The 25,257-nt window shown below is 42.5% G+C and overlaps 1 protein-coding gene across 3 annotated transcripts in view; it reads right to left on the bottom strand.

Annotated features, from left to right (window-relative positions):
• Window positions 1-25,257, bottom strand: part of CCNT2 (cyclin T2) — a 147,234-nt gene that overhangs the window by 94,915 nt on the left and 27,062 nt on the right. For all 3 annotated transcript variants that reach the window (XM_029605361.1, XM_029605364.1, XM_029605362.1), the window contains exons 3-4: window positions 9,991-10,119; window positions 8,647-8,707 (exon numbers count right to left, since the gene is read on the bottom strand). In XM_029605361.1, coding sequence (XP_029461221.1) covers window positions 8,647-8,707; window positions 9,991-10,119 — 190 coding nt within the window. The remainder of the gene's footprint in view (window positions 1-8,646; window positions 8,708-9,990; window positions 10,120-25,257) is intronic.

Here is a 25,257-nt window from a genome sequence, read left to right as displayed (position 1 = left end):
GTGCATTGCGTCTTTCAGAACAAGATCACATATCTAATCCCTTGGTTGAACAAAAGGGAGAACTGTCTGGAAATATTTAATCTTGAACCTCTCCCATGCCAACAACTTGTTCCATCTTTGCAAGTGTGGTTTAGATCTTAGAGACCTGGAACCATGAGGCTATCTCCCTCTTCAGCGTCAAGAACGGGCCTACTCCAGTAGAGGTCTGTGGTGACAGTGAAAACTTATTTTTTTTCAGCTCTGAGAGGAATGGCCCTCATTTCATTTATGTACTCTTTTTGGTGTCCTGTCTGGCACAGTAAGATTCTGCACTGTTCAATCTCTTGCCTGAAGTGGATCTTGGAACTGGTGCCATGGAGATGGGGATCTTTCCTGTGCATGTATGATCGTGATGGGGAGGATTCTCGACTGTGCGCTGAGAGCCCAATGCTGCCTTGCTCCTAGACAAGGAGGGGTTCTGCTGCTCAGCCCTGCACGGAAGCTTGGGGTTCTTTCCTGCTTGCACCTTCCTTAGTGGCACCATCTTCCAGGTATGGTGCTGCTGCACCCTGGGGACATCCAACCTCAGCTGAAGCAGTTGAATGAGTCACGGACCGTGTCTAAGTCCAGGCAATGATACCAGACATCCGGCACCCACAAATACAGGTCTTGAAGTCACTAAGACTTCTCCACGTGCCTCAACTATTTATTTATTTCAACTGAAAAGTTCTGTTTGAGGGGCAGCTGGAAGAAAATAGAAATGCACCAAGATAGCAGCGAGGTACAAAGCCAAAAGCTGAAAAAATTTTAAGATAAAGACGGGGACACGTTTGTGTGGTAGCTTGAACAAAGACCAACCAAGGAGCTCAGGAAGCAGTGCACAGGAACTCCCGCACATGCTCAAAGTTTTTGCTGAGCTCTGACAACTGGGTTCGTGTCTGTGCGTCAGATGATGTCACCACAAGCATATTAGCTAATTTGTTCCTGCTCGATGAATAAGAAAACCAGAACACAGGCTTGTCCTGTTACTGCTAAACCAGTCACAACTATTCCAGCATTTACATGTACTTTATAAATTAATGGGCCGATTCAGTAAAGTCCGATCTCCTGGCGCGCGCACAGGCCACTCTCCTGTGCGCACAATTCTGTATTTAAATGAGGCCCGGCGGTAAAAATGGGCAAAAGGAGGCACTAGGGACACTAGCACGTCCCTAGCGCCTCCTTTTGGACCGGAGCGGCAGCTGTCAGCGGGTTTGACAGCAGACGCTCAATTTTGCCGGCATCGGTTCTCAAGCCCACTGACAGCCACGGGCTCGGAAACCGGACGCCTGCAAAATTGAGCGTCCAGTTTTCGACCTGACAGCTGCTGGCCGACTTCAAATTTTTTTTTTTTTTTACTTTTTTTACTTTTGGAAAGTTTCGGGACCTCTGACTTAATATTGCCATAATATTAAGTCGGAGGGTGCACAGAAAAGCAATTTTTACTGCTTTTCTGTGCAATTTCCTGGTGCCCGAAGAAATTAGCGCTTACCTTGGGGGAGGTGCTAATTTCTGAAAGCAAAATGTGCGGCTTGGCTGCACATTTTGCTTTGTGAATCGCGCGGGAATACCTAATAGGGTAAGGGAAAATGCGCGTCCAGTGGCGGGTTAATAGTGCGCTCCGGAGCGCACTGTACTGTATTGGCCTATAAATAAGTATAGTATGAACAAATTCATTTACTCTAATTTATCAAAATATTCCCTCTTAAATAGTTCATCAATTGTGTAAGCTATTCTTGAAAGGGGGAAAAAAAGAAAGATATTAGTATGGTTATGAATTTGCAATGAAAAATGCACAGTTAATAGAAGTTACTTTATTTAGGTCTTGAGTCACATCCACTCTGCACATAGAAACATTTACAACCAAAAGTTATTTGCTACATCTATGCATACAAAAACTTGTATCATATTTGAAAAAAGGCAGCAGAGAGGGCCCACACATTTAGAAATACTGAAAATTGCATGTGTGCTTACCATAAATGTTGTTCTGTGTAAACAGCAGGATGAATTAGCCAAGACACATGGGGTGATATCATCTGACAGTCCCATCTCTTTAGCTCAGTAGTTTTTACTATTGCACATGCATGCGAGTTTCTGTGTGCGCACTGCTTTATGAACCCCTCAGTCCATTTGTAGAGCTTAGCTTTAGCTAGACAGTTCACTCTCCAGGAAGATGGGCATGTATCAAGCAAGGCTAATTTATCCTGCTTCTACAGAAAACTGTTTATGGTAAGCAAACATGCTTTCTCCATCAACTAGCAGGGCTGAATTAGCCATGACATGCAGGGAATCTCAAGCTCAGTTCTGTACTGCAGAATACTTAGAGGTCCATATTCAAAAGCCATTTAGATGGGTAATATTATAATTATCCATCTAAATGGCTTACTCTGCTATATTCAGCCTTTATATGGCTAAATTCTAGCCAGCTAATAAGAGGCTAGAATTTTGGAAGTTAAATTAGGGATGGTCCAGGAGTGTAACTGGGAGGAGTTGAGTTAGCCGGCTAAGTTAATTGGTTAACTCCGATATTCAGAGTTAGCGGGATGATTTAGCCGGCTAAGTCTGGTTGAGTCAAAGAGTTGGCCTAAAGTTAGCCGGCTACAGTTAGCTGGCTAACTAATTAAGATAGCCAGATATATTAAATAGTGTGGCTGCACTATTGAAAACGCCTCCAAAGTTAGCTGGATAAGTTGATCTGGCTAGCTTTGCTATCTGGACTGTGTTTGAATACAGACTTCTTACTGAATAAATAACCCAGTTCCCTATGGAAAATGGACTACTGGGCGAACAGGTTACACAAATCTGCTTGTCCAAAGTTAGTCAGTCTTTTGAGAGATTGTCCAGACACTAATGGGATGTGAAAGTGTGCATAGACAACCAAGTTGCAACTTTGCTGATGTCTTCAATAGAAACAGATCTCAGATGAGCCACTGACAGACAGTCTGTAATCTTTAGACCAGCCAGCATATAGGGGTGTACAATACAGTCTGTTAGTACATTGTTTCCCCAATCCTCTCCTGGAGGAACACCTACCCCAGTCGGGTTTTCAGGACTGCCACAATAAATATGCATGAGATAGATTTGCATGTAATGGAGACCTAGTGTATAGAAATCTCGCATACATATTCATTACAGATATCCTGAAAACCTAATTGGTTAGATATGCCTCCAGGAGAGAGATGGGAAGCACTGTGCAAGCCAAATGGAAATAGTGGGGGTCCACATTTAGCCGCTAAATATCTGGATAACTTAACCGGGATATTCAGTGGTGCGGAAGAGCTGCTGAATATACCCAGTTATCTTAAAAAAGTTAGCCAGATAGATATATCTGGCTAACTTTAGACCGGCCTACAGCATGGCCAAAGTTAGCTGGTTAGGTTCACCGGCTAACTCCGAATAGCCTGACGTTCGCTATAACACGGGATGTGTCCCTAAGGACTCAAATAGTGTCCAGAACTTTCTTACCTCTGGTAAGCATAGGACAATGCAAACAGTAACCTCTCATCTGGGCTATCATTTAAAACCTAAATACGTACAAAAGAGTAGTGATGAAATATAGTTTCTTACAAACAATCTGCCTGTTGGCACTGTTTACTTCCCAAGAGAATATCTCAGCTCAGGGAGAAAGGCTGGCATGCAGCTTAGATTTGGCAGATGTCCCAGACTTCAAGCCCAAATAAGATACTTTGTCAAAAATTAAGAAGTTGAGAAAAAAAACAGTGAAACAGCTTTTCTTTTAAAACAATTAACTTATATACCAGGCTAATACTACAATAATTAACTAGTAGAAGCTTTTCTGCTAATATCATAAAATATAAGTATTATGCCTGCGAAGTAGAAATAAGTGCTTCTTTAATAACTATAGTCATATCTGGATAGCAAGGCAAAGCTAAGCATTCAGCCAGCTAAAAATAAATGGATGATGTAAGACTTTTTGTGTTTAGATTCCACTGTATTTTGCTTATAAATGTCTAGATTTATTTATTTATTTATTTATAATTTTTTTATATACCGACATTCTTGATAAAAATATCAAATCAAATCGGTTTCCATTGAAACAGAACAGTCGCAGCTGTGGCGTTACATTGAAACAAGCCGTCAAATCATTAAATAACAGGTGAATATAGAAAAAAATAATAATTATAAATAAGCATTTATAAATAAAACCATTATAGATAGATAACAGTTGAATATAAATAAACAGGTCATCAAAAAAACGAATGACAAATATAATGGGGCGGCATAAACAGTGGAAAAGCGATAAAGTAAGGCATCTAATAAATAAATATTGCTATGGGTAAGCGGAATAGAAAGGGCGTGGTGGGGCCCAGAGGAATCGGGTGGCCATGAGGAAGGAGAGGGTTGAGAAGCTCAGGCTGAAAGATGGATTGAGAAGATAATGACTTATGAATTACTTGAGTATTGGTGTTATGTATTTCTTGGAAAATTATATTCTCCTCAGTTACTGGGAATTCAATACCTAAGTTTCTGGAGAAATGACTCAATTACAGAGTATTGGGTACCTAAATTCTAAAATATTACTACTATAAATTGTCACAAACAAATAGTATTAATACAGTGTGAATTCAAGGCTCAGGACTGCTATTTTCAACTTTACCGCTCCAAGTGGATAGCAGTCCAGGACCAGATTGGCAATTAACTCAAATTGATAAGATAACCATCTCTTATCTTTTTCTTACAGTATCTAAGATAAGACTATCTAAAAGATTTTTTTCTCATATAATAAGCATATGTTTTACTTAATATCTTCTTGTCTGATTTCTGACTTGGACGGAGCAATAGGCGGTACTCTGCTTGAAAGAAGGGGAGAATGGTATGGAGGGTGTTCATCCTGACCTTCTCCCATAATAGAATTGTTCAGCTTTTGCAAATCCAAGACAGGCCTCTTATTGGGGGATATGAAATATCAGAAATACCATTCCTTGGCAAATACTGGTTTTACTGCCCATTAACAAGAGAAGCAACTATCTGGAGGCAAAGCTGAACTTCTTGAGATGAACCCAGATTGAAGACTAAGCACTGGGAAGGTACTGGAACTTAAGAGAAGTGCAAGAGGTAACCAAAATTCAACAATTGTGAAGATCCAGGGGCCTTTGGTGATCCTCTTCCACTTGTCAAACAGATGAATTCTCTCCCCCCTCAGAAGGAACACGGCCTAATGTTTGAGGTCCATAAAAACTCAGCCATGGCTTAGGACAAGTTGTTGCTGTGATAGAGCAGGAGGAGCTAGAATAGACAGAAGTGGCATCTCTGAAATAAGGGCCACTTATAAGAGAAGTATGGATGCCTTGGGCCAGAAATTTGCTCGGCTCCTTCAGAAAGAATGAATGGGCACATGCTGTTCCTCTGATCTTATCTCCGAAGAGGTCATCTCCAGTGCAGGGAGCTTCAGCCAATTTGTCATGAATGTCCTCCCACAGACTGCTAGCCCTGAGCCAGTCCATCTGGCAAGTTATGATACCAGTATTGAAGGATTCGTTCACTGTCTAAGAGGGCCTGATGATAACCCTCTTGTTCACCATCCAGAGATTCTAAGGGTTTCAATGCAATCTTGTAAGTACTGAATCATGTAATGCATGCATTCAACATTGAACTTTGGAAAACTTTCTTTCCAAAATTATCCAACAGCCTAGGATCTTTGCTCGGGGGAGTGCTGGAGAAAACCCAAGAGTTCTTAGTCTGCTTTAGGGTTAATTCCAGTGCCATGAACTAGTGGAGCAGCTGGACCACACCAAACCTGGGAACTTGTTGCACCCTATATTTGAGGTTTAACTTTCTAGCCACCAGAGAACAGGAAGCTGGATTGTCCCATATTTTCATTTGCAGGTCCTACACAATTTTGTGAACTGGCATGCCACCGGTTAAGAATGCGATTCCAGGGTTCAAAAACAACCAAAAACGTCTGCCCGGAGGTCTGTGCCTCTGGATGTCAATTCCGATGCCTTGCCCAAATTGTCAAGGAACTTGGAGTACAAGAGATCTTCTGGTAGAGATGAGTGCTCTGGTACATGAGGTACATAGTTGGGTGGGGATTCCTGTAGACCACTCCTCAATCATAGGCTGAGGGAATGCTAACCCAAGACTCTGATAAAAAGAATGGTGCTCAAGGTGAGGACTTCAGTCATCTTAGAAAAATCCCACAGAAGGTACAACTCACCCAAGTCCCAGGTCTCAGCCTTTGAAATTTGCCTGGATCTTTCCACCAAGTAAGAAGGTCTGCCAGAAGGGGGGTGAACTGACTTTCACCGCCAGGATTGCTGATAGGACACCCCAAAGCATGGAAGAAGGTGGAACTCCCCCCTAATGGGAGTAAATCAGACACTTTGACAGGAACAGTTGAAGAGTGACTTCCTTGTCACTGGCCATTAAAGAGGTAAAGAAATTTTTCATCAATTCTAAGATTTGGTCCACAAACTGCTGTGTCCTCTGGGCTAGTAATGGAAAAGAGGCATCTTCCAAGATCAGAATGGGTCAATCCTCCTGAGATGCCCTCAAATGGGCTCCAGGCAACCTTCTCCAAAGCTCCCAAGGGTAGCACAGAGCAGATAGGATCTGGGGGTCTCCGGCAGCAAACCTAGCTGCTTGACCCAAACATCTGGGTCCAAAGGCCTGGTCAGCTTAGGGTATGGGGAACAAGAAATGAGATGGTGATCGAGAGGCTTTCAAGCCAGGAAGGGAGACTCTGGAAAAAATCTCCTTCTGGCCTCCCCTACTCCAGGAAAGCAGTCAATGATCACTACTACTCTGAATGCAGCATCAGCAAAGTATGTGCTGATGTATTAAGATTTTGTGTGTTGAAGGAGACAAGGCCTGATATGTCAGTACTCTGTGTGCTGGTGTTGATTGCTTCAATGATGCCTGATGCTTCGTTGGTGCCCAATGCATCAATAGCATGGATACTCTGGAGGAATCAAATGACACTGTTTCTTCAAAGACTCAGATCCCTGCAAAGGGGATGAGATCCCAGATTGTGACAGAGCAAGATGGCTCTGGAGCCCCACATTTTCATGCTTTGTTCAACCCTGAAGTCTCTGCAGAGCCAGGTGGCACTCTGGGTAGGGGAGCCATGCTCAAGGAGTCTATGCTCAACTTGGCATCTGATGAAGCTTCTCTCCAAGAAGAAAAGCTTCAGTGTCCTACTGACCTGCAGAGTTCCATCATCTTGAAAGCTCAGTTCTGCCAGGTCCTGGGGACATCTGACCACAATTATAGCAATTCAAAGAATCATGGTCAGGGCACAGGCACTCATAGCAAAGAGCATGGTCATTGGTGATGGACATAAATGGCTATACACACTCCTTGAACCCACTGGGCGTGGGCTTTTTTCCAGGCATTATGACTTTTTTTTCTGTTTTTGGTTTCTCTTTTTTTTAAATTTTTAGTTAGCAATAAGAAGTGCTGTTAAGGGGCTGCTAAGGCAGCAAGGCAGATAAGGGAAAAGAGCCAGAATGTCAAAGCGAAAATTTTTTAGCAAGAGATGTACATGTACAAATGGTAGCATGGACAAAAACTGAGGGGCTCTTGAGGCAACGTGCATACTTGGGGATTTCTGCATATGCTCAATTGTAAAATCTCTAAGCTAGAGAGATGGATCTGTTCAGCACTGTAGGATAGTATCATCCCATGAATCACGGCTAATTTGGCCCTGCTTGTCAATGAAGAAACAATTTTATTCAGAGTTTTAGTGTGGCTGCTAGTCTGTAACATTGGGCTTCATTATCTCTTTTCAGGTATGCTTTTCTGCAAACATTTGCAGTATCTGGAACTGCACAGAGGAGCTCAAAATGCATGCACACAATGCCATTAGCACAAAGTATGGGCAAGAAGTTAAATCCTTGCCCAGACTTTGATCGCAACTCCGCTTCATTTAAGTATCTTCTGAAACATTTGCAAGTCACTGCTTTATAGCAAACAATAGGGAAACAGGAGATGAAATACCAGATAAAGAAGAAAATACCGACTGGGAAATCAGCTCTAATAGTTTACATGAACTTCAAAGAGGCCTATGTAGAATGCTAGCTATCCATACTAATAATGGGCAAAGTCAATTGTTTAGCATACAGCAGTACACCAACTTAACATAAAACCACTAAACCAGTGGTGGCCAAACTTCTACATACCAGAAGCCCAGAAACCAGGATGCACAGCCCCAAAATTCTCACACTCCTTCTCCCTCTAGCAGTTTACAACAGCTTTGGAAAAGAGCTAATTTTATTTGATAAAGTATGCTAAATTTAGCTCCTGGTACCAGGGCCTTAGTCCATACTACAATGATGAATGAAGTCATTAGCATGATATTTGAATGTTTATTAGCATATGCTGATAGGTTTAAATTTAAGACACTCACACATTTCACGCTATGTTAATGGACACACTAACAGCATTAGAGTGAATTCATTTTAACATTCACTAAGTGCATAGGTCCCCATGCTTTACTGTCCTGCATTGTAAAGGGTGCAGCAACTCCCTTTTTCTTGTTTGGACTCTTAGTTGTACAACTAGAAGCCCAACCCAAATATAGATTTACATAAAAGTTTCCTTGATAAAAGTCAACCATTTAAGTTCAATATGTAGTATGTACAATATTTTCGCAAATTATTCACTTACCTAAAGTTTGTAACATTATAGTTTCAAGTATAACTAGTTCTTGTGCCTGTTGAAGGTATGCCTACAAATAAAAATAATTTAAAAAATGACGGTCATTTTACAATTCAGATTTCACAAACCAGAATCAGGGGTTTCTCTTCATAAATGTAATACAAAGTACAGTCTTCTTCCTGCCCATCCAAATGTATCTGATTACTCTATTAACCTTGGTTTTTAAAGCAATGGATTCTACACAAATAAGCAATCTATTTTTAGGGAAAAAAAAATAGAAGGAAGCAATCCATGCCAAATTCATCCTCGTTAACATGTACAATGTCCTCATTTAGAAAAATTTACACAAAACACTTAAAATGTTACAATATCTCTAGTAATTAATTCTGCTCTATTTGAGATCAGTTATAATAATTTAAAGTATATGGATTCACATTATTTTTCTGCAGTTTTGCAATTAACGTAACAGTTAACTACATGAATTAATATCAAATGTTTAAAGGAAGCTCTTTTAATATGTAGCTTTAACAAATACCTAAAGCAAAAACAAATGGACTCTCCAGGAAACCATTTCTATACTCTTCTATTTCTTATGCAAGATATCCTCCAAATAAAAAGAGACATTTCTGTGACATTTGGAAAGCATACTATGCGATTCTCCCATTGGATATTCAGAAGATGTCACCTTTGGAGGTAGCTACTATGGGTGAAAAGTGACTGGTGGGTTAGCGGGTCATACTACTTTCTATGGTTCCCCTGTTTGGGTGTGATTGGAGACGGTGAAAGTTTTAATGTCCAAGACTCTTTTACTCGGTCGCAAAGCCTGGAAGCTCTGGAGTTTTGAACTAGAGCCATCACACTCATTGTAAAGTCCCTGCTGGTCTATGGTGGTTTATTGTATGCCTGAGATTCTCTGTATGGGGAGGGGGGGTTGGATAAGGTTGTGGCTGTTGAGGGAGGGGAAGTGGGTTATACAGAAAACATGTTGTTGAGGATATGGTTTTCTAGTTCATGTCTGTATATTGTTGTTCATCCTCAATAAAACTACTTTATAAAAAAAAAAAAAAATGAGAACCTATGTGATATAGGGACATTGCTCTTAAAAACATTCTGATCGGTTTCACATGCTTTGTCTCAATATCTGATGGTATAAAGATCCATGATGCAATACTGATAAGTGTTTTAATGTATTTTAGCTTGAAGATGGAAAAATGAAGATAAGACTACATAGACTGATCGCAGCACTGTCTAATGCAATAGGAAGGCAACTTGTTCAAGAGCTAAGGTAAAAACTGCACTTATTACAATTTCAAATGAAATAATAAACCTTCAAGAAAACCTCACGCAACATACATCACTCTTTGTATCCAACTGTGGCTCTTGAGGATTAAGACAGGCATGAGTCACTTTGATGACATGTTCAAGTTTCCGTGGCTGTTCTTCCACTTTAGCAGCCAAAAATAATGCAGTTGGAGAAATTATCTGTAAGAAAAAAAAAAGGCCAATTTTGAGTGGCGAAAGAAAAAATAACTTTAGGCTAAAACAAATACAATGAATTCTACTTATAAGAACTTTTGGCACAAGAACATCATAACGTTGAAAGGCATGAAGTGCAATTTTGAAAAAAAAAACAAACCATAATTGGAATCTAAATCCACTCCACTGTAAAATTGTCAAGCATGAACTATAAACTGAGATATTCAACAAAAGTGCATTTTCCTTTCTAACTCATGAAAGTAGCAGATATACATTAGGAATATTAAGAGTATTCCTAAAGCTAGAGATGTTAAAGTAATCCAGTGGTTAATATAAAGCCCTTTCACCAATGAATTACTTAAAGGGGAAGTCACTCAAACACCCTCTCCTGCTGTTTTATGTAACTTTAGTAGAATCTAAAAAGGATTTCTTTTCTTTGTTGACATGGCCTTCATTTGGTGGCTACATTTTTTTGAAAAGGTTTTACTGATTGTAATATTTTAACTTTCCTTCTAGAGGAAGATAGTCATAAAATCTTAACTGTTTATGAATGTTCATCTTTGACAAAAATTATGAAGCACCGACAGATTAAAACTGCATGAATAGCTGAAAAAATTACACAGTGCAAATTGCATGACTAAATAGTAAGAATGTCTTTGGTTATATAATGACCGTTGCTATATTCTACTGTTTTTGATCATTTCTAAAATGCTGGTTTCCATGTCACTTAAAAATTATCTGCTGTCTCCTCCAACAGTGTAGGTAATTTCACAAATTTTGATGAAGTCACTGAACGCAAGGAGATGCATTCTCTATTTAAATCCATGCCATCCTGACAATATACTGGGCTAGTTCTAGCTTTCTAATATTCATCCCAATTCATTCTGCAGGATACAAAGGTCCATAATTCACTAGGATGAGAGCAGACTATGTCTACATTAATCTCTCATAGTGACCCTGAACTAGCTGACAATAACAAACAATGAAACATATAACAATATTCATAGAAACCTAGAGCATGAGGGCAGATAAAAACTATATGGCCCATTCAAACTAGTTGTAGACTATGGATGTATTGTACCAATATTTTATTGATTTTACTGTTATGTTTTTTTGGGGTGGGTTTTTTTTATTGTGTTTTACTACTATTGTATGCCACTTTGAATGGTCCTTCGAGCAGGATGGGACAGAGAGATGCCATTCGGCAGACCTGGGAGTTGTCCCTGAGGAGCTCTGGCCTTTACACCAGAGGAGGAAACTGGACTCAGGGTATAAACGCAAGAGGAGACCTGGTTCCTCAAAGTAATGGCAAGAAGGTATAACCATTAGGACAGTACTTTGCTAATGCTGGTATTGTTTGCGGACTTTCTATTCCTCAGAGCTGAGCCTACATCTGGCACAATAGGAAGCAGGACTATTTATGAGACCATACATCTAGCTGCCGTGCCTGAAACAAGGAAGACCTGGTCGGGATGGAGAGTTTTGCAGAGCCGAACTACATTGAAAAGTGCAGTCCTGTTGATAATCAAGCCTTGGGATCTACTCCAGCTGACTACCTCGGGACAATACATTAAATAAACAAACATCTGTCATCATGTACTATGTTTCTATGAATATTATTATATGTTATAAGGGATTGGTGGTAACTAGCTCAATGTCATTGTACAGAAATTTTATTGCAACATGAAGAATGGATTTTCTGTATGAACTCTTGTTATACCAAATGGATTTAATGCTGACATTGAATGGAGTTATTGCTTAAACAAACATTGCCTACGTGGTCACATAAGTGAGTGGTACACAGTACACTTAACATTTTCATTGCCACAGCACAGCTTACATTATTTTGCAAGGCATCTAACGAAAGTATTGATGCCAATAAGTTTTCACAATTGTGTTTTATGAAGCTGTTGCTCTTCTTTGTTCTTGAACTTGTGTGTTTTATCTTTTGTCTATTTATCCTAAACAAGCTGAAATGTGACATCAAATGCAGTGCATACCCAACTCAAGAGTTTTCCTGAAATATGTTGGGTCTCTTCTCCTGGAGGTTCTATGATTCAAGACTTGTTTGAATGACAAAACAACTCAAGGAAAGTAATTACGTTGCTTTTTTTTTTATATGCATAAGAAATTTAAAAATGCTTAAAAAATAATAAGCAATTGATGATTATATATGACCGATATATATGTGTGAAAGCAGAAATTTAGCTCCACAAGCACAGGTGTTATTATGGCCCTTTGCACTATGATGTTTCTTCATAACAAGCAATATTAACTATTTCCATGAATGCTGGAATTCTGTATTGCATACTGTGTGCATTCATATTTTTGACTGGTTATTTTGGTAATTGTATTAGTCCAGATAGACTACTGAAAATATTTCCTTTATCAGCATACAATTTCAGACATTTCTATCACTACAACAAAGCAATTAGTTTCTCTGTAAGTTTCTCTCTCTCTCTACTTAGCCTTCATAGACTTCCTCCAACCTGAAGCAGTGTGACATCTACATTGCATGAGTGGCTGAAAATTCAGATAGCTGCCCTGCTGTCCCTCATATCATTGCTCTCTTGATTTTTTTCTTGTCAAACAAGACACCCAAAAACTATTTGGTCTCATAAAATTTATCACACAGAATTCGGTTCTCTCCAGAAGCAACAAAAGATTGCACTACAGAAAATAACTGAAAAATCTCAAACAGAAGATATGTATTCTTGTTTTGAAAGTTTGCAGTTTGAGAGATCTCCATTTAATTTTGTGCTCTAGTATATGCATTAGCAAAAAAAAAAAAAAGCAATTCAAACAGTTTTTCATCAAATTGTTTTAAATCCCCAGGGAGATTACTGCTTAGTTTTTGAAAGTTTTTTCTATTATTCCCCTATTACAAATCTGGTAAAACAGGCAACTACTATATTGGCCATCATCAGCTCATCATATAGACAATGACACTAATAACTGTAAAATATAAAACGTTAATTAAAGTATGTATTCAAAGAAGAATAGTTTTTGAAAATAGAAAGAAGAGCTATAACAAGTAGAGAAAGCAAGCAGAAGCATGGGTTTAGAAATGCTTTCCAACAGATCTGTAGAAGGGGTGTATTGTGGTGGTGGGAGGGGGGGCTACTGAGGTGTAGATGGTGAAGGTAAATGCTTAGGGATGCGAGGATAAACATGTGAGGGGTATTTGAGGGATGGATGTGTTACATAAGTGGGAGGGGTTTGTGGAGAATTGAGTATTCATGGGGTATGATTTTTTTGGAGGCATGGCTGTTTGTAGGTAATGAATGTGGTTGGTGAGGGAGTGCGTGGGAGCTATGTGTAAACTGGATGTGTGTGGAGAAGTTGTGTGCATGGGAGTGTGGATGGAGCAAGTGTAGGGTGTCTGTTTATGAGGGTGTGTAGGGGATGGGTGAAGTGAAAAGTTGCATCATTTACTTTCTGTCACTATGAGGGGGTGTAGATGTGGATGTGTTGGAAGCAGATGTGTGCGCACGAGGGTGGGGGTGGAGGGGTTGGAAGGAGTTTGTGTGTACTTTGGAAGTGCATTTTTGTGCCATCCTTTGCTAATTGCTTCAATTATTTTCCCTGTCTCTCTGCCTGTGGTGCTGTGTCCCAAAGGAAATTTAAAAAGTCATGGGATAGGAGGCAATATCCTATTGTGGTTTGGTAACTGGTTAAAAGACAAGAAATAGAGGGAAGGACTAAATGGTCAGTTTTTCAAATGGAAGATCATTAGTAAAGTACCACAGGGATCGGTACTGAGACCTGCTTTGTTTAACATTCATAAATGATCAGGAAAAGGGATCAAGTAATGAGGTGATCAAATTTGCAGAAGACACAAAATTACAAAATTATTCAAAGCTGTTAAAATAGCAGCACATTGAGAGGTACTGCAGAGATAAAATTAAATATGGAAAAGTGCAAAGTGATGCGCATTAGGAAAAATATAGAAATCAGTGAGAATTTTTTTTGTTTTAGTTCTCTGAAAATACTGATCTGATGTTTCTGGTTTTTGAACTCTTATAGGATATTTAATTTAAACATTTATATTCTGATTTTTCCAACAACCAACAGTACAAGAAGGATTACACTGAAATTTAAAAACGTATGACTAAAAAGAAAATCACATATAAAGAGAAAGCAAAATTACTTACCTGTAATAGGTGTTATCCCAGGACAGCAGGATGTAGTCCTCACATATGGATGACGTCACTGGACGGAGCCCTATCACGGAAAACTTTCTGTCAATGTTCCTAGAAATTTTTGACTGGCACACTGAGCCCACCGAGCATGCCCAGCATGCCATGATCCCTCGAGCCACAGGGATCTACCTTCAGTCTCGTGTGTAGCAATAAGCGTTAGCAAAAATAAAATAATAAAACATATCAAACCCAACTCCGCGGGGTGGTGGATGGGTTTCATGAGGACTAAATCCTGCTGTCCCGGGATAACACTTATTACAGGTAAACCATTTTGCTTTATCTCAGGACAAGCAGGATGATAGTCCTCACATATGGGTGATTAGCAAGCTACAGGCTGAGTCATTCTTGTATTGGAGCAACAGCAAACAACTTGTGCAATGGGCACAACAACTGGTGTATTTTGGAAAAAATGAGGCAGCCTGAAATCACAGCAGGTTGGATGCGGAAGGAGTTGGGATTAAGCTGGAAACAAGTTCTTTAAGACAGATTGTTCGTAGGCTGAATCTTGTCGTCCTTCCTTGTCCAAACAATAATGAGCTGCAAAGGTGTGAAGAGAACTCCATGTTGCAGCTTTACATATGTCAGCTATTGGTACTGAACGATAGTGTGCTACTGAGGTTGACATTGCTCTTACTGAATGCGTCTTTACTCGTCCCTGGAGAGGAAGGCCTGCTTTTTCATAGCAGGACTCTATACAACCTGCAAGCCAGTTAGAAAGTTTGTTTTCCCACTGCTTTACCCGGTTTGTTTTTATCAAAAGAAACAAAGAGTTGAGTGGATTTCCTATGGACTGCAGTGCAGTCTAGGTAATATGCAAGTGCATGTTTACAGTCTAAGGTGTGCAAAGCCCTCTCACCTTGGTGAGAGTGAGGTCTTGGGAAGAATGTGGGCAAGACTATGGACTGATTCAAGTGGAATTCTGTTACTACCTTGGGAAGGAATTTTGGGTGTGTACGGAGTGCCACTCGGTCATGTAGGAATCTTGTATCGGGTGAGTATGTGATAAGTGCTTGTAACTCACTAACCCTTCTAGCAGATGTAATAGCTACTAGGAAGAGAACCTTCCATGTAAGAAATTTGACATTGCAGGAATGGATGGGTTCAAAGGGAGAACACATGAGTCTTCTTAGTACCACATTAAGGTCCCATTCCGTGACTGGTGACCATAATGGGGTTTTAAGGTGAATTAAACCTCTCATAAACCTACTGACAAGGGGTTGAGCTGATATCGGTGCATTCCTTACTGTATGATGGTAAGCTGAGATAGCACTTAGATGTACCCTTACTGATGTGGTCTGAAGACCAGAGTCTGAAAGGTGCCAGAGATAGTCTAATAAAGATGCTGTGGGGCAGGGAAAAGGGGTCAATACCTTTCTGTGCACATCATGTGGTGAATCTTTTCCACTTAGAACGATAGGTTTTTCGTGTGGAAGGGTTACGTGAAGCTACAAGCACTTGAGAGACATTAGTTGAAAGATTGAGTGGTTGCAGGATCAAGCTTTCAACATCCAGGCTGTTAACAGATAGGGATTGAAGGTTGGGATGGTGCAATCTACCCTGATCCTGAGTTATGAGAGTGGGAGCTGTACCCAGGTGAATCGGTTCTCTGATCGAAAGGTTGAGAAGTATGGGAAACCACACATGTCGAGGCCAATACGGGGCTATGAGTATCACTGACCCTTTGTCGTGTTGTAGCTTCACTAGTGTTTCGGTTATTAGCGGTATCGGGGGATACGCGTATAGAAGACCTGAGTTCCAGGGGCAAGCAAAGGCGTCCTTGGCCAACTGGTTTCCATGTTTGTGCAGGGAGCAGAATTTGTCCACTTTGTAATTCAGCTTGGATTCAAAGAGGTCCACTGTTGGTTGACCCCAATGTTGAAGTATCTGGGTCGTAAAGGGTCCAGGGACCACTCTGAGGTTAGAACTGATGACTGAGGCGGTCTGCAACTACGTTGTGTATGCCTGCTAGATAAGTGGCCCGGAAAAACATGGAATGTGTCACGGCCCAGTCCCAAATCTGTGCAGCTTCTTGACGAAGGAGATATGAGCCTGTACCTCCCTGTTTGTTCAGGTACCACATGGCTACTGTGTTGTCCGTCTGGATAAGAACAGTCTTGTGTGAAAGGCAGTCCTTGAACGCATATAGAGCATAATGTATAGCTCGAAGCTCCAGGAAATTGATTTGAAATGTTGCTTCGAGTTTTGTCGAAGTACCTTGAGTTTGGAGATTGCCTATGTGTGCTCCCCAACCTAAGGTGGATGCATCTATAGTTAAAAACTTACTTGCGGAACTGGTTGTTGGAAGGGTAGGCCTTTGCGCAAGTTGTTCGCGTTCACTCACCAGAGGAGAGAGGAACTTAGTTGGTGGGTTATTTAAATTGGAGATGACAGTGGGTAGAACTGAGGGAGACGAAGAAATTAATGAAGACATCAAAAAGTCAAGCGGAAGAAAGGATTGCTAAGGAGGTAAAGAGAGGTGACAAAACATTTTTCAGATACATCAGTGAAAAGAGAAAAGTTCAAAGTGGTATAGTGAAATTGAAAGGTGGAAAGGATCAATGCGTGGAGAGAGATAAAGAAATGGCAGAAATATTAAACGAATACTTCAGTTCTGTGTTCACTAAAGAGGACCCCGGAGAAGGATGTCGCTAGTTAACAAGAAACTGGAGGGGAGTGGAGTAGATGTAACTCCATTTACAGTAGAGAATGTATGGGAAGAGTTGGGGAAACAAAGTGGACAAAGCCATGGGGCCTGATGAAGTTCATCCCAGGATACTGAGGGAGCTCAGAGATGTGCTGGCGGGTCCGCTGTGTGACCTGTTCAATAGATCCCTAGAAACAGGAGTGCTGCCGAGTGATTGGAGACAAGCAGTGGTGGTCTCGCTTCACAAGAGTGGGAACAGAGAAGAGGCTGGTAACTACAGACCAGTTAGCTTCACTTCGGTGGTGGGAAAAGTAATGGAGTCACTGTTGAAAGAGAGAATAGTGAACTATCTACAGTCGGGAGAATTGCTGGACCAGAGGTAGCATGGATTCACCAGGGGAAGATCCTGTCAGACAAATCTGATTGACTTTTTTTGACTGGGTAACCAAGGAATTGGATCAAGGAAGAGCACTCGATGTCATCTACCTGGATTTCAGCAAAGCTTTTGATACGGTCCCGCACAGGAGACTGATGAATAAAATGAGAAGCTTAGGAGTGAGTGCCGAGGTGGTGGCCTGGATAGCAAACTGGTTGATGGACAGAAGACAATGTGTGATGGTAAATGGAACTCTCTCTGAAAAGAGAGCCGTTTTAAGCGGTGTACCTCAAGGATCGGTGTTGGGACCTGTCCTGTTCAATATCTCTGTGAGCGACATTGCGGACGGGACAGAAGGTAAGGTTTGTCTTCTTGCAGATGACACTAAGATCTGCAACAGAGTGGACACGCCGGAAGGAGTGGAGAGAATGAGACGGGAAGGAAGCTGGAAGAGTGGTCGAAGATATGGCAGATGAGATTCAATGCCAAGAAGTGCAGAGTCATGCATATGGGGAGTGGAAATCCAAATGAACTGTATTCGATGGGGGGAGAAAGGCTGATGTGCACGGAGCAGGAGAGAGACCTTGGGGTGATAGTGTCTAATGATCTGAAGTCGGCGAAACAATGTGACAACGCGATAGCTAAAGCCAGAAGAATTCTGGACTGCATAGAGAGAGGAATATTGCGTAAGAAAAGGTAAGTGATTATCCCCTTGTACAGGTGCATGGTGAGGCCTCACCTGGAGTACTCTGTTCAGTTCTGGAGACCGTATCTCCAAAGAGACAGAGAGAATATGGAGATGGTCCAGAGAAGGGCGACCAAAAGGGTGGAGGATCTTCATCGAATGCCTTATGAGGACAGATTGAAGAATCTAAATATGTACACCCTGGAGGAAAGGAGAAGCAGAGGTGATATGATACAGACTTTCAGATACTTGAAAGGTTTAATGATCCAAAGACAACGACAAACCTTTTCCGTTGGAAAAAATCAACACAACCAGGGGTCACGATTTGACCCCTCCCTTCCAGGGAGGAAGACTCAGAACCAATGTCAGGAAATATTTCTTCACAGAGAGGGTGGTGGATGCCTGGAATGCCCTTCTGGAGGAAGTAGTGAAGACCAGAATTGTGAAGGACTTCAAAGGAGTTTGGGATAAACACTGTGGATCCATAAAGTCTAGAGGACGTGAATGAAGAGTGGGTGGCTCGTGGGAATGACGGCTACTACCTGGAGATAATACCCTTACTCAATAAACATACACACAGTTACTGCGACTCCAACATTGCTCTAAGCTTCAACAGCAAGAGGAAATGTGGAAAAAAGGATTTGCATTCACAAAAAAGCGGGGAGTAGCTTGCTTGTTATGGCGGTTACTACCCCAAACCAAATAAGCCTGATACTTCACTTTCAATGCATATCCAGCATAGCTCTCTGCTTCAACGGCAGGGGGATTGAAGAAAAGTGGATCTATATACAGACATTAACCAACAAGGACTGAATTACATGGTCTGGGTAAACAAATAAGCATGGGTGTGGCTTGCTTATTGCGGCGGTTACTACCCCTAACTAAGCAAGCTAGATATTCACTTAGATGCAGTTTCAACATTGCTCTCTACATTAATGGTGGGGGTGGAAGGGAAATAGAACCAAAAGATTACTGAGCCAAGAGTAACAGATAAGTATGAGAAGAAAAAAAAAGTGTGAAACTTGCTGGGCAGACTGGATGGGCCGTTTAGTCTTCTGCCGTCATTTCTATGTTACTATAATAGCTTGTATCCACTGTGACTTTAATGTCCATTGGGTTACTCTCATGGAGAATCTGGCCATAGGAGTGACATGAACTGTGGAGACCATGTGGCCAAGCAGAGTTAGAAACTGATGGGCTGTTGCATGTTCCTTTGTATGCAGAGATTTCGCTAATGAGGAGAGTGTCTCTGCGTGGTCCTCTGGAAGGAAGGCTCTTGATATTATGGTGTTCAACGCTGCTCCGATGAATTGCAGTAGGCAAGATGGCATGAGGTGGGATTTCTGGTAGTTGATTAGGAATCCCAGCGAGTGGAGCAGATTGATTGTGAGCCTGTGAGAGTTGCGAGCTACTTGTCTTGACTGGATTTTGATGAGCCAGTCATCCAGGTAAGGAAAGACGCGTATACTTTCTTTGTGAAAATGAGCCGCTGCTACTGCTAGGCACTTTGTGAATACGCGGGGTGCTGAGGCCAGTCTGAATTGTAGAACCTGGTATTGGAAATGCTGATGTCCCACCAGGAAGCGTAGAAATTTACGATGAGGAAGGAATATTGGAATGTGAGCACAAGTGTCTTGCAGATCCAGAGAACAGAGCTTGAAGAAGGGGAAGCATGGTGCCTAAGGAGTCCATTCTGAATTTTTCTTTCCGTAGAAATTTGTTGAGATTGTGAAGGTCTAAGATGGGACGTAGGCCTCCTGTTTTCTTTGGAATGAGGAAATAACAGGAATAGAATCATCTGCCCTGCTGAGGTTGGGGAACTGGTTCCACGGCCCTGGCTCTCAGAAGGGTGGATAATTCTGTGTGCAGGAGAGTGATATGATCTTTGTGTATCCAAAGAGACTTTGGTGGAGAGTCTTCTGGTACTGTGATAAAATCCAGTTGGTAACCTTGTGTTATAATGTATAGTACCCATTGATCTGTTATGTTTGACCAATTGGGTTGAAAGAAAGAGACCCGACCTCCCACTGGTAGATTTGGGATCGGGTTGGTGGAGTGGTTGCTGTCCTCTGGTAGGTTCTCAAAATCCTGATGCTGGGTCTGTCTGAGGAGAAGATTGAGGCCTAGGTGCCTTTGGTTGCCTAGGCTGACTTCTCTGCGCTGGTCTGGATGCCCTACCATGGGGTGCTGGTGGATAATACCTCCATCGTCTGTAATAGGGTTTTCTGGTGTCCTTTCTTACTGTTCTACGTGCAGAAGATGGTGTTTCTGTTGGAACCGCAGAGAGTTGGCGCAGAGTTTCTGAATGTTCTTTTAGCTGCGCCACTGCATCTTGAACTTTCCCCCCAAAAAGGTTGTCACCAGCACAAGGCAGATCTGCTAACTTTTCCTGAACCTCAGGCCTGATGTCAGAGGCCTTCAGCCAGGCCCACCTACAGATACTGATTCCCGTTGCAGACATCCTGGACGAGGTTTCAAAACTATCATAGGCTGCACGGACATCCTGTTTGCCTGCTTCTAGGCCCTTGTGCATGATGTCATTCACTGTCTTGATATTGTTGAGGTAAGGACTCAGATAGTTGTTGCATCTGCTTCCAGAGATTGCGTTGATACTGAGTCATATATAGGTGATATGACGCTGTCCTGGAGACAAGCATTGAACCCTGAAAAACCTCTCTGCCAAGAGTATCTAAGAACTTTTGTTCTTTGCCAGGAGGTGTCCATGAGTGGGGACGTATCCTCTGACTTCTTCTGGGTGGATTCTACCACGACAGATTGGTGTGGGAGTTGGGCCTTTTGGTAACCTGGAATATGCTGTACTAGGTAGGTGGCATCCATCCTCTTGTTCACCGGTGGGATTGAACAGGGGTGCTCCCACAGCCTATGTTTAGTTCAACCAGGGCTTCATGGACTGGTAATGCTAAAACTTTTTAGGAGGATCTACAAACTGCAAAACCTCCAGGGTCTTCTGCCTGGTGACCTCTTCTGCCACTAGCTGAAAAGAAATGGTTTCAGCCATCTCCTTTACAAAATTTGAAAAGGAGAGGTCCTCTGGAGGTGACTTCCTCCTTTCTTCAGGTGGGGATGGCTCAGACGGTATATCTTCTGATGAGGAATCTGTGTCTCCCTCCTCCCAGGTGTCTGATGAAGGGTGTCGTGGAGGAGTAGAGTGAGGTATGAACAAAGGCATCATCTAAGTACAGGTGGACCAGAATGCCATCTTTTTTCAACACAGCCACTACCACCACCATGACCTTGGAGAAGGTTCTGGCCGTGTTGGCCAAACCGATGGATAGTGCACAAAAATGTCGCCCCAAAACAATGAAACGCAAAACCCGTTGATGCTCCAGCAGGATGGGAATATGCAGAATCCAGAGATGTAAGAAACTCCCCCGACTGTACTTCCATTATCAGTGAGCTTAAGTTTTCCATGAGGGAACCAGTCACTTGCAAAAGCTGGTTGACTCCCTTGAGATCCAGGATGGGGGGAGAAAGGAATCCTCCTTCTCGGGACCAATGAAATAAATGGAATGTCGGCCCGTATTTTCTTGTGACAAGGGCACTGGGCTGGGAACACAGCCCACAGGTCGAGCAGTCTTGAAAACACACTCCACTGCTTTTCTCTTCTGCAGACAGCTGCAAGGAGACACCATGAAAACGTCCTGAGTAAAGCTGAGAAACTCAGCATAGCCATCTCTTATTACCTCCAGAACCCACTGGTCTGATATGAACTCGAGGCACCTCTGATAAAAAAGAGAGACAGGCGATCCCCAATTTCATGTTTCTGCAGGTAGGTCGACACACCCTCATTGGGGGGGGGGGGGGGTTTGGGGGGCACCACCACTCGAGCCTGCACCCTGTCTGGGCTGCCTGGGACGATGGACTGAGACCTACACAAAGATCGAACCCTCTGAGAAGCCACTCCTCTATAGGGTCGAAAACGTTTGAAACCCTAGTACGACCTCTCACGCCAAACAAGCATGGCACCTACTTTAATCCTCAAGTAATGGTGGGACTCACCATTTATTGGCTTTTTTTTTTTTTTTTTTTAATTCACTTCCAAACAAGAGTGATCCTTTAAAAGGGAATTTTGTAAGATTAGACTTCGAAATTGTATTGGCTAACCAATTGCTCTGCCATAGCTGACACCTGACCGCTATCACCGAAGCCACCCCTCTGGCAGAATTGTGGACCAAGTCATAGCCCACAACCGCCAAAAGGGCGGCTGCCAGTTACATTACTGCCATTGAATTCAAACCAGACTCATTGTCTTCCTGAGAGAGAAGCAAACAAGCAAGAGCGAGCCACCAGGGAGTAGCAAGAGGCTAACTGCAAATTCATTGCCACCGCCTCAAGGCTTGCATAAAGTTAGCTTCCATTCTCCTATCTTGCATATCCTTCAATGCTGCTCAACCATCTACAGGGATAGTCATCCGTTTGGTGATAGTACACACCAGTGCATCCACTTTCAGAAAGCAAAACTGTTCTCCCTTGCCACCGGATCTACTTCCAAGGCTAGTCTCCCTTTAAAATTAGCATCCGGGGCGCCCCCTTCAAAATCAATCAATTCTTGAATAGCATCCATAATGCTTTAGGCAAAGAAACTAAAATGAAATCAGGACCCCTAGCATCTTCAGTGTCTGGGAGATCAGAGCTGGCAACATTGTTCTATATAGTTCCAACCCTGGAGGAATTTCCCCTTCCTCCAGGGAGTAAGGATCGCCTTAATCATGCATGCCATCTGGGGTGCTATCAGCGTGACCCGCAGCAGGTCTAGAAGTACTCTGATGCTTACCTGCAGCACAGGGCGTGCAGGAATCTGCAGTATGCGATCCTGAACGTTTAGGTTTGGCTGGCTCCGTTGACTGTGCCTGAAGAAAGGACTGCAGACCTTAAAAAATTCCACCCAAGAAAGGGTAGAAGGATCCATACCAAAACTAGGAGGCATCGGTCTTGTGCCCACCATGTTGTTTTCCCCTGCTGACAAACCAGTTAGGGGAGCCCAAAACCAAGCTAAACTTCTGACAGGTCCCCCTCCATTCCCATTCTTGCATCACACTGGGAAGGGCCGGGCTCAGCAAAATCAGCTGGAGATAACTCTCCCAGAGCATCCACGCAGGGCTGACACAAGTTAGAGGGGACACTAGACTGAGATGCCCGAATATGGAAAGCAGCACGAAGAGTAAGGCACTTAGGCTTCTTTTCTACTGGTACCATGAATAAACACCCACTAGCAGCACACTCCCAAAGGCATCTGACAATTGTGCGCTCAACTGTGTCTCCGCACAAGCGAGCTGGGGACAGGTCGCCCCCAAATCAAGCTCTGTCCAATAAGCATGCACTACGGACGCCCAAAATTTAGGCAGCCAATACTCATTCCAAGCGCAAACTGTCAGACACTGTTTTGCAGTAACTTGCGTGTAGAAAAGCATGCGAACGTCGCTGCGGCCTACCATGCGGCTTCTGAGCAAAGCCTGAGAGTGGGGCCTAGCCAAAAAGCCCTGCTCAATCCACCACAACTCCCCAAGCTCCCTTGGAGATGGGAAAGGACGTCCAATCGGCGTGCCAAGACTTGCAGACCAGAAGAGGAAGGGAATCTCTCACTTTTTAAACATTTTTTATATTTACTCTTTACCTGAGCTCAGTCCATCCCAGCCAAGCACAAAGTTGGTCTCTGGCTGTGGGGAGAGCGAGTAAAGACCTTCACCGCCTCGCTCAACTTCCTGCACCCACTAATCTCTCAGCTGTTTTTCTCTATCTACAGCTAAGTCCACACCTGAAAACTAGCTACCAGACCGAGGCACTCTACTGAGGGAGGGATCCACAGATATCACCTCAGGAAAACTCGACTGAGGCAGGGACCATAAGGTATCACCACAGGAGAGAGGGGCAAATTAATTTCCTAATTTCTCTCTTTTCTCCTTTTAAAAATTTTTTCCAGCAATCCCCAGTTAGGACTGTGAGGGGAGTGGGGGATGTGGGGGCTCTGCCTGGATCAACTGAGCCGGTGGATGCACGGCAACAGAGGTGCCATGAAATATACTGGATCTGGCGTTTTCAGAAGAAGTTCCTGCTCACAAAACCTCGACAAAGATACTGCTCTTCAAATGGTGGGAGGAAAGTGAGATGAATACTCTCTCTCAAATGCAAAGTGTCTTAACGGCACTGGGGATCAATGCTCCAGTTGTGATAAGGCCTGCTGACTTGCCTGGCTGCAGATCTTTAATCTTTATCAGGAGGTGCAATAGCAACTCTGACATGCAGTACACAGGAGAGAATCTCTTTGGATATAAAGGGAAGGACACGGTGGCCTAAATTTAGGATCACCATGTGACACTCCAGCAACTCTCCCCGCTGGTACCTGTCCTCCTCCATCCAGGATGCAGGAAGACTTTCTTCTGGTTGTACAAACCTCTGTCCAATTTCCTTGCACATGGAAGACAAACTCCAATGGAAGTTGATAACTTTGGAAGACATTGCTGTTTTCTTGGCGAGAGTTGAAGAGATGTTGTCCTGTTCCATTTCCCAGCTTTCCTCTTTTACATCCCAAGCTTCAGGAATAGGAGGAAAGAATAAATCTTCACTCTACTCAGCTACACCTCAAATTGTATACTTGCAAGATACTAAGGTGGTTTTAATTAAAGAAAATGTACATTTAAATGCTAGAATTGAGTCTTGAAAACTCAGTAAGGTAGAGGAATTTGAAAATGGCAAATTCCTAAGTTAAAAATGGTGCCACCTTATGAAACATTTGTGGAAAATTGGAAACAGATTCCTCTTGCAATTAGGGTTTACTTTTTATCTATTGCCAAGCAGGGAACTACAGTCAAGGTGGGAGAGGGGCCAGGGAGAGACCTGAAAACAATAGTTTTGACGGATAGTTTGGATGTTTCAGGTTTATAAGAATTATCTCAAGAAAAGATTGTTAGGACTGGAATGTTTATTTTTTGATTTGCCTTAGAAATAGATAAGGACCTTGTCTTGACTTTTAACAATAGATCTATTCCTTTTTTTGATTGGAGGATAATGGCCGGATTTTAAAATGCCTGCGCATGTAAATCCAGGGGTTTAGGCGCACCAAGCAAATTTTCAAAGGGGCCCAGCCACGCACGTAAACCCTGGTGCACGCACAAATGCCAGGCCTCGTCAAAGGAACGGGCCAGGGGCGGGACAGGACAGAGGCCAGCCGATACAGCAGCCATTAGCTGCTATCCCAGGGAAGCTGGCCAGTGCACAT

The sequence above is a fragment of the Rhinatrema bivittatum genome, chromosome 6 (assembly GCF_901001135.1).
Source record: "Rhinatrema bivittatum chromosome 6, aRhiBiv1.1, whole genome shotgun sequence".
NCBI classification, from domain to species: Eukaryota; Metazoa; Chordata; class Amphibia; order Gymnophiona; family Rhinatrematidae; genus Rhinatrema; species Rhinatrema bivittatum.
Note: the sequence above shows the minus strand (reverse complement) of the source record. Positions and strands in the feature narration are given on the sequence as shown.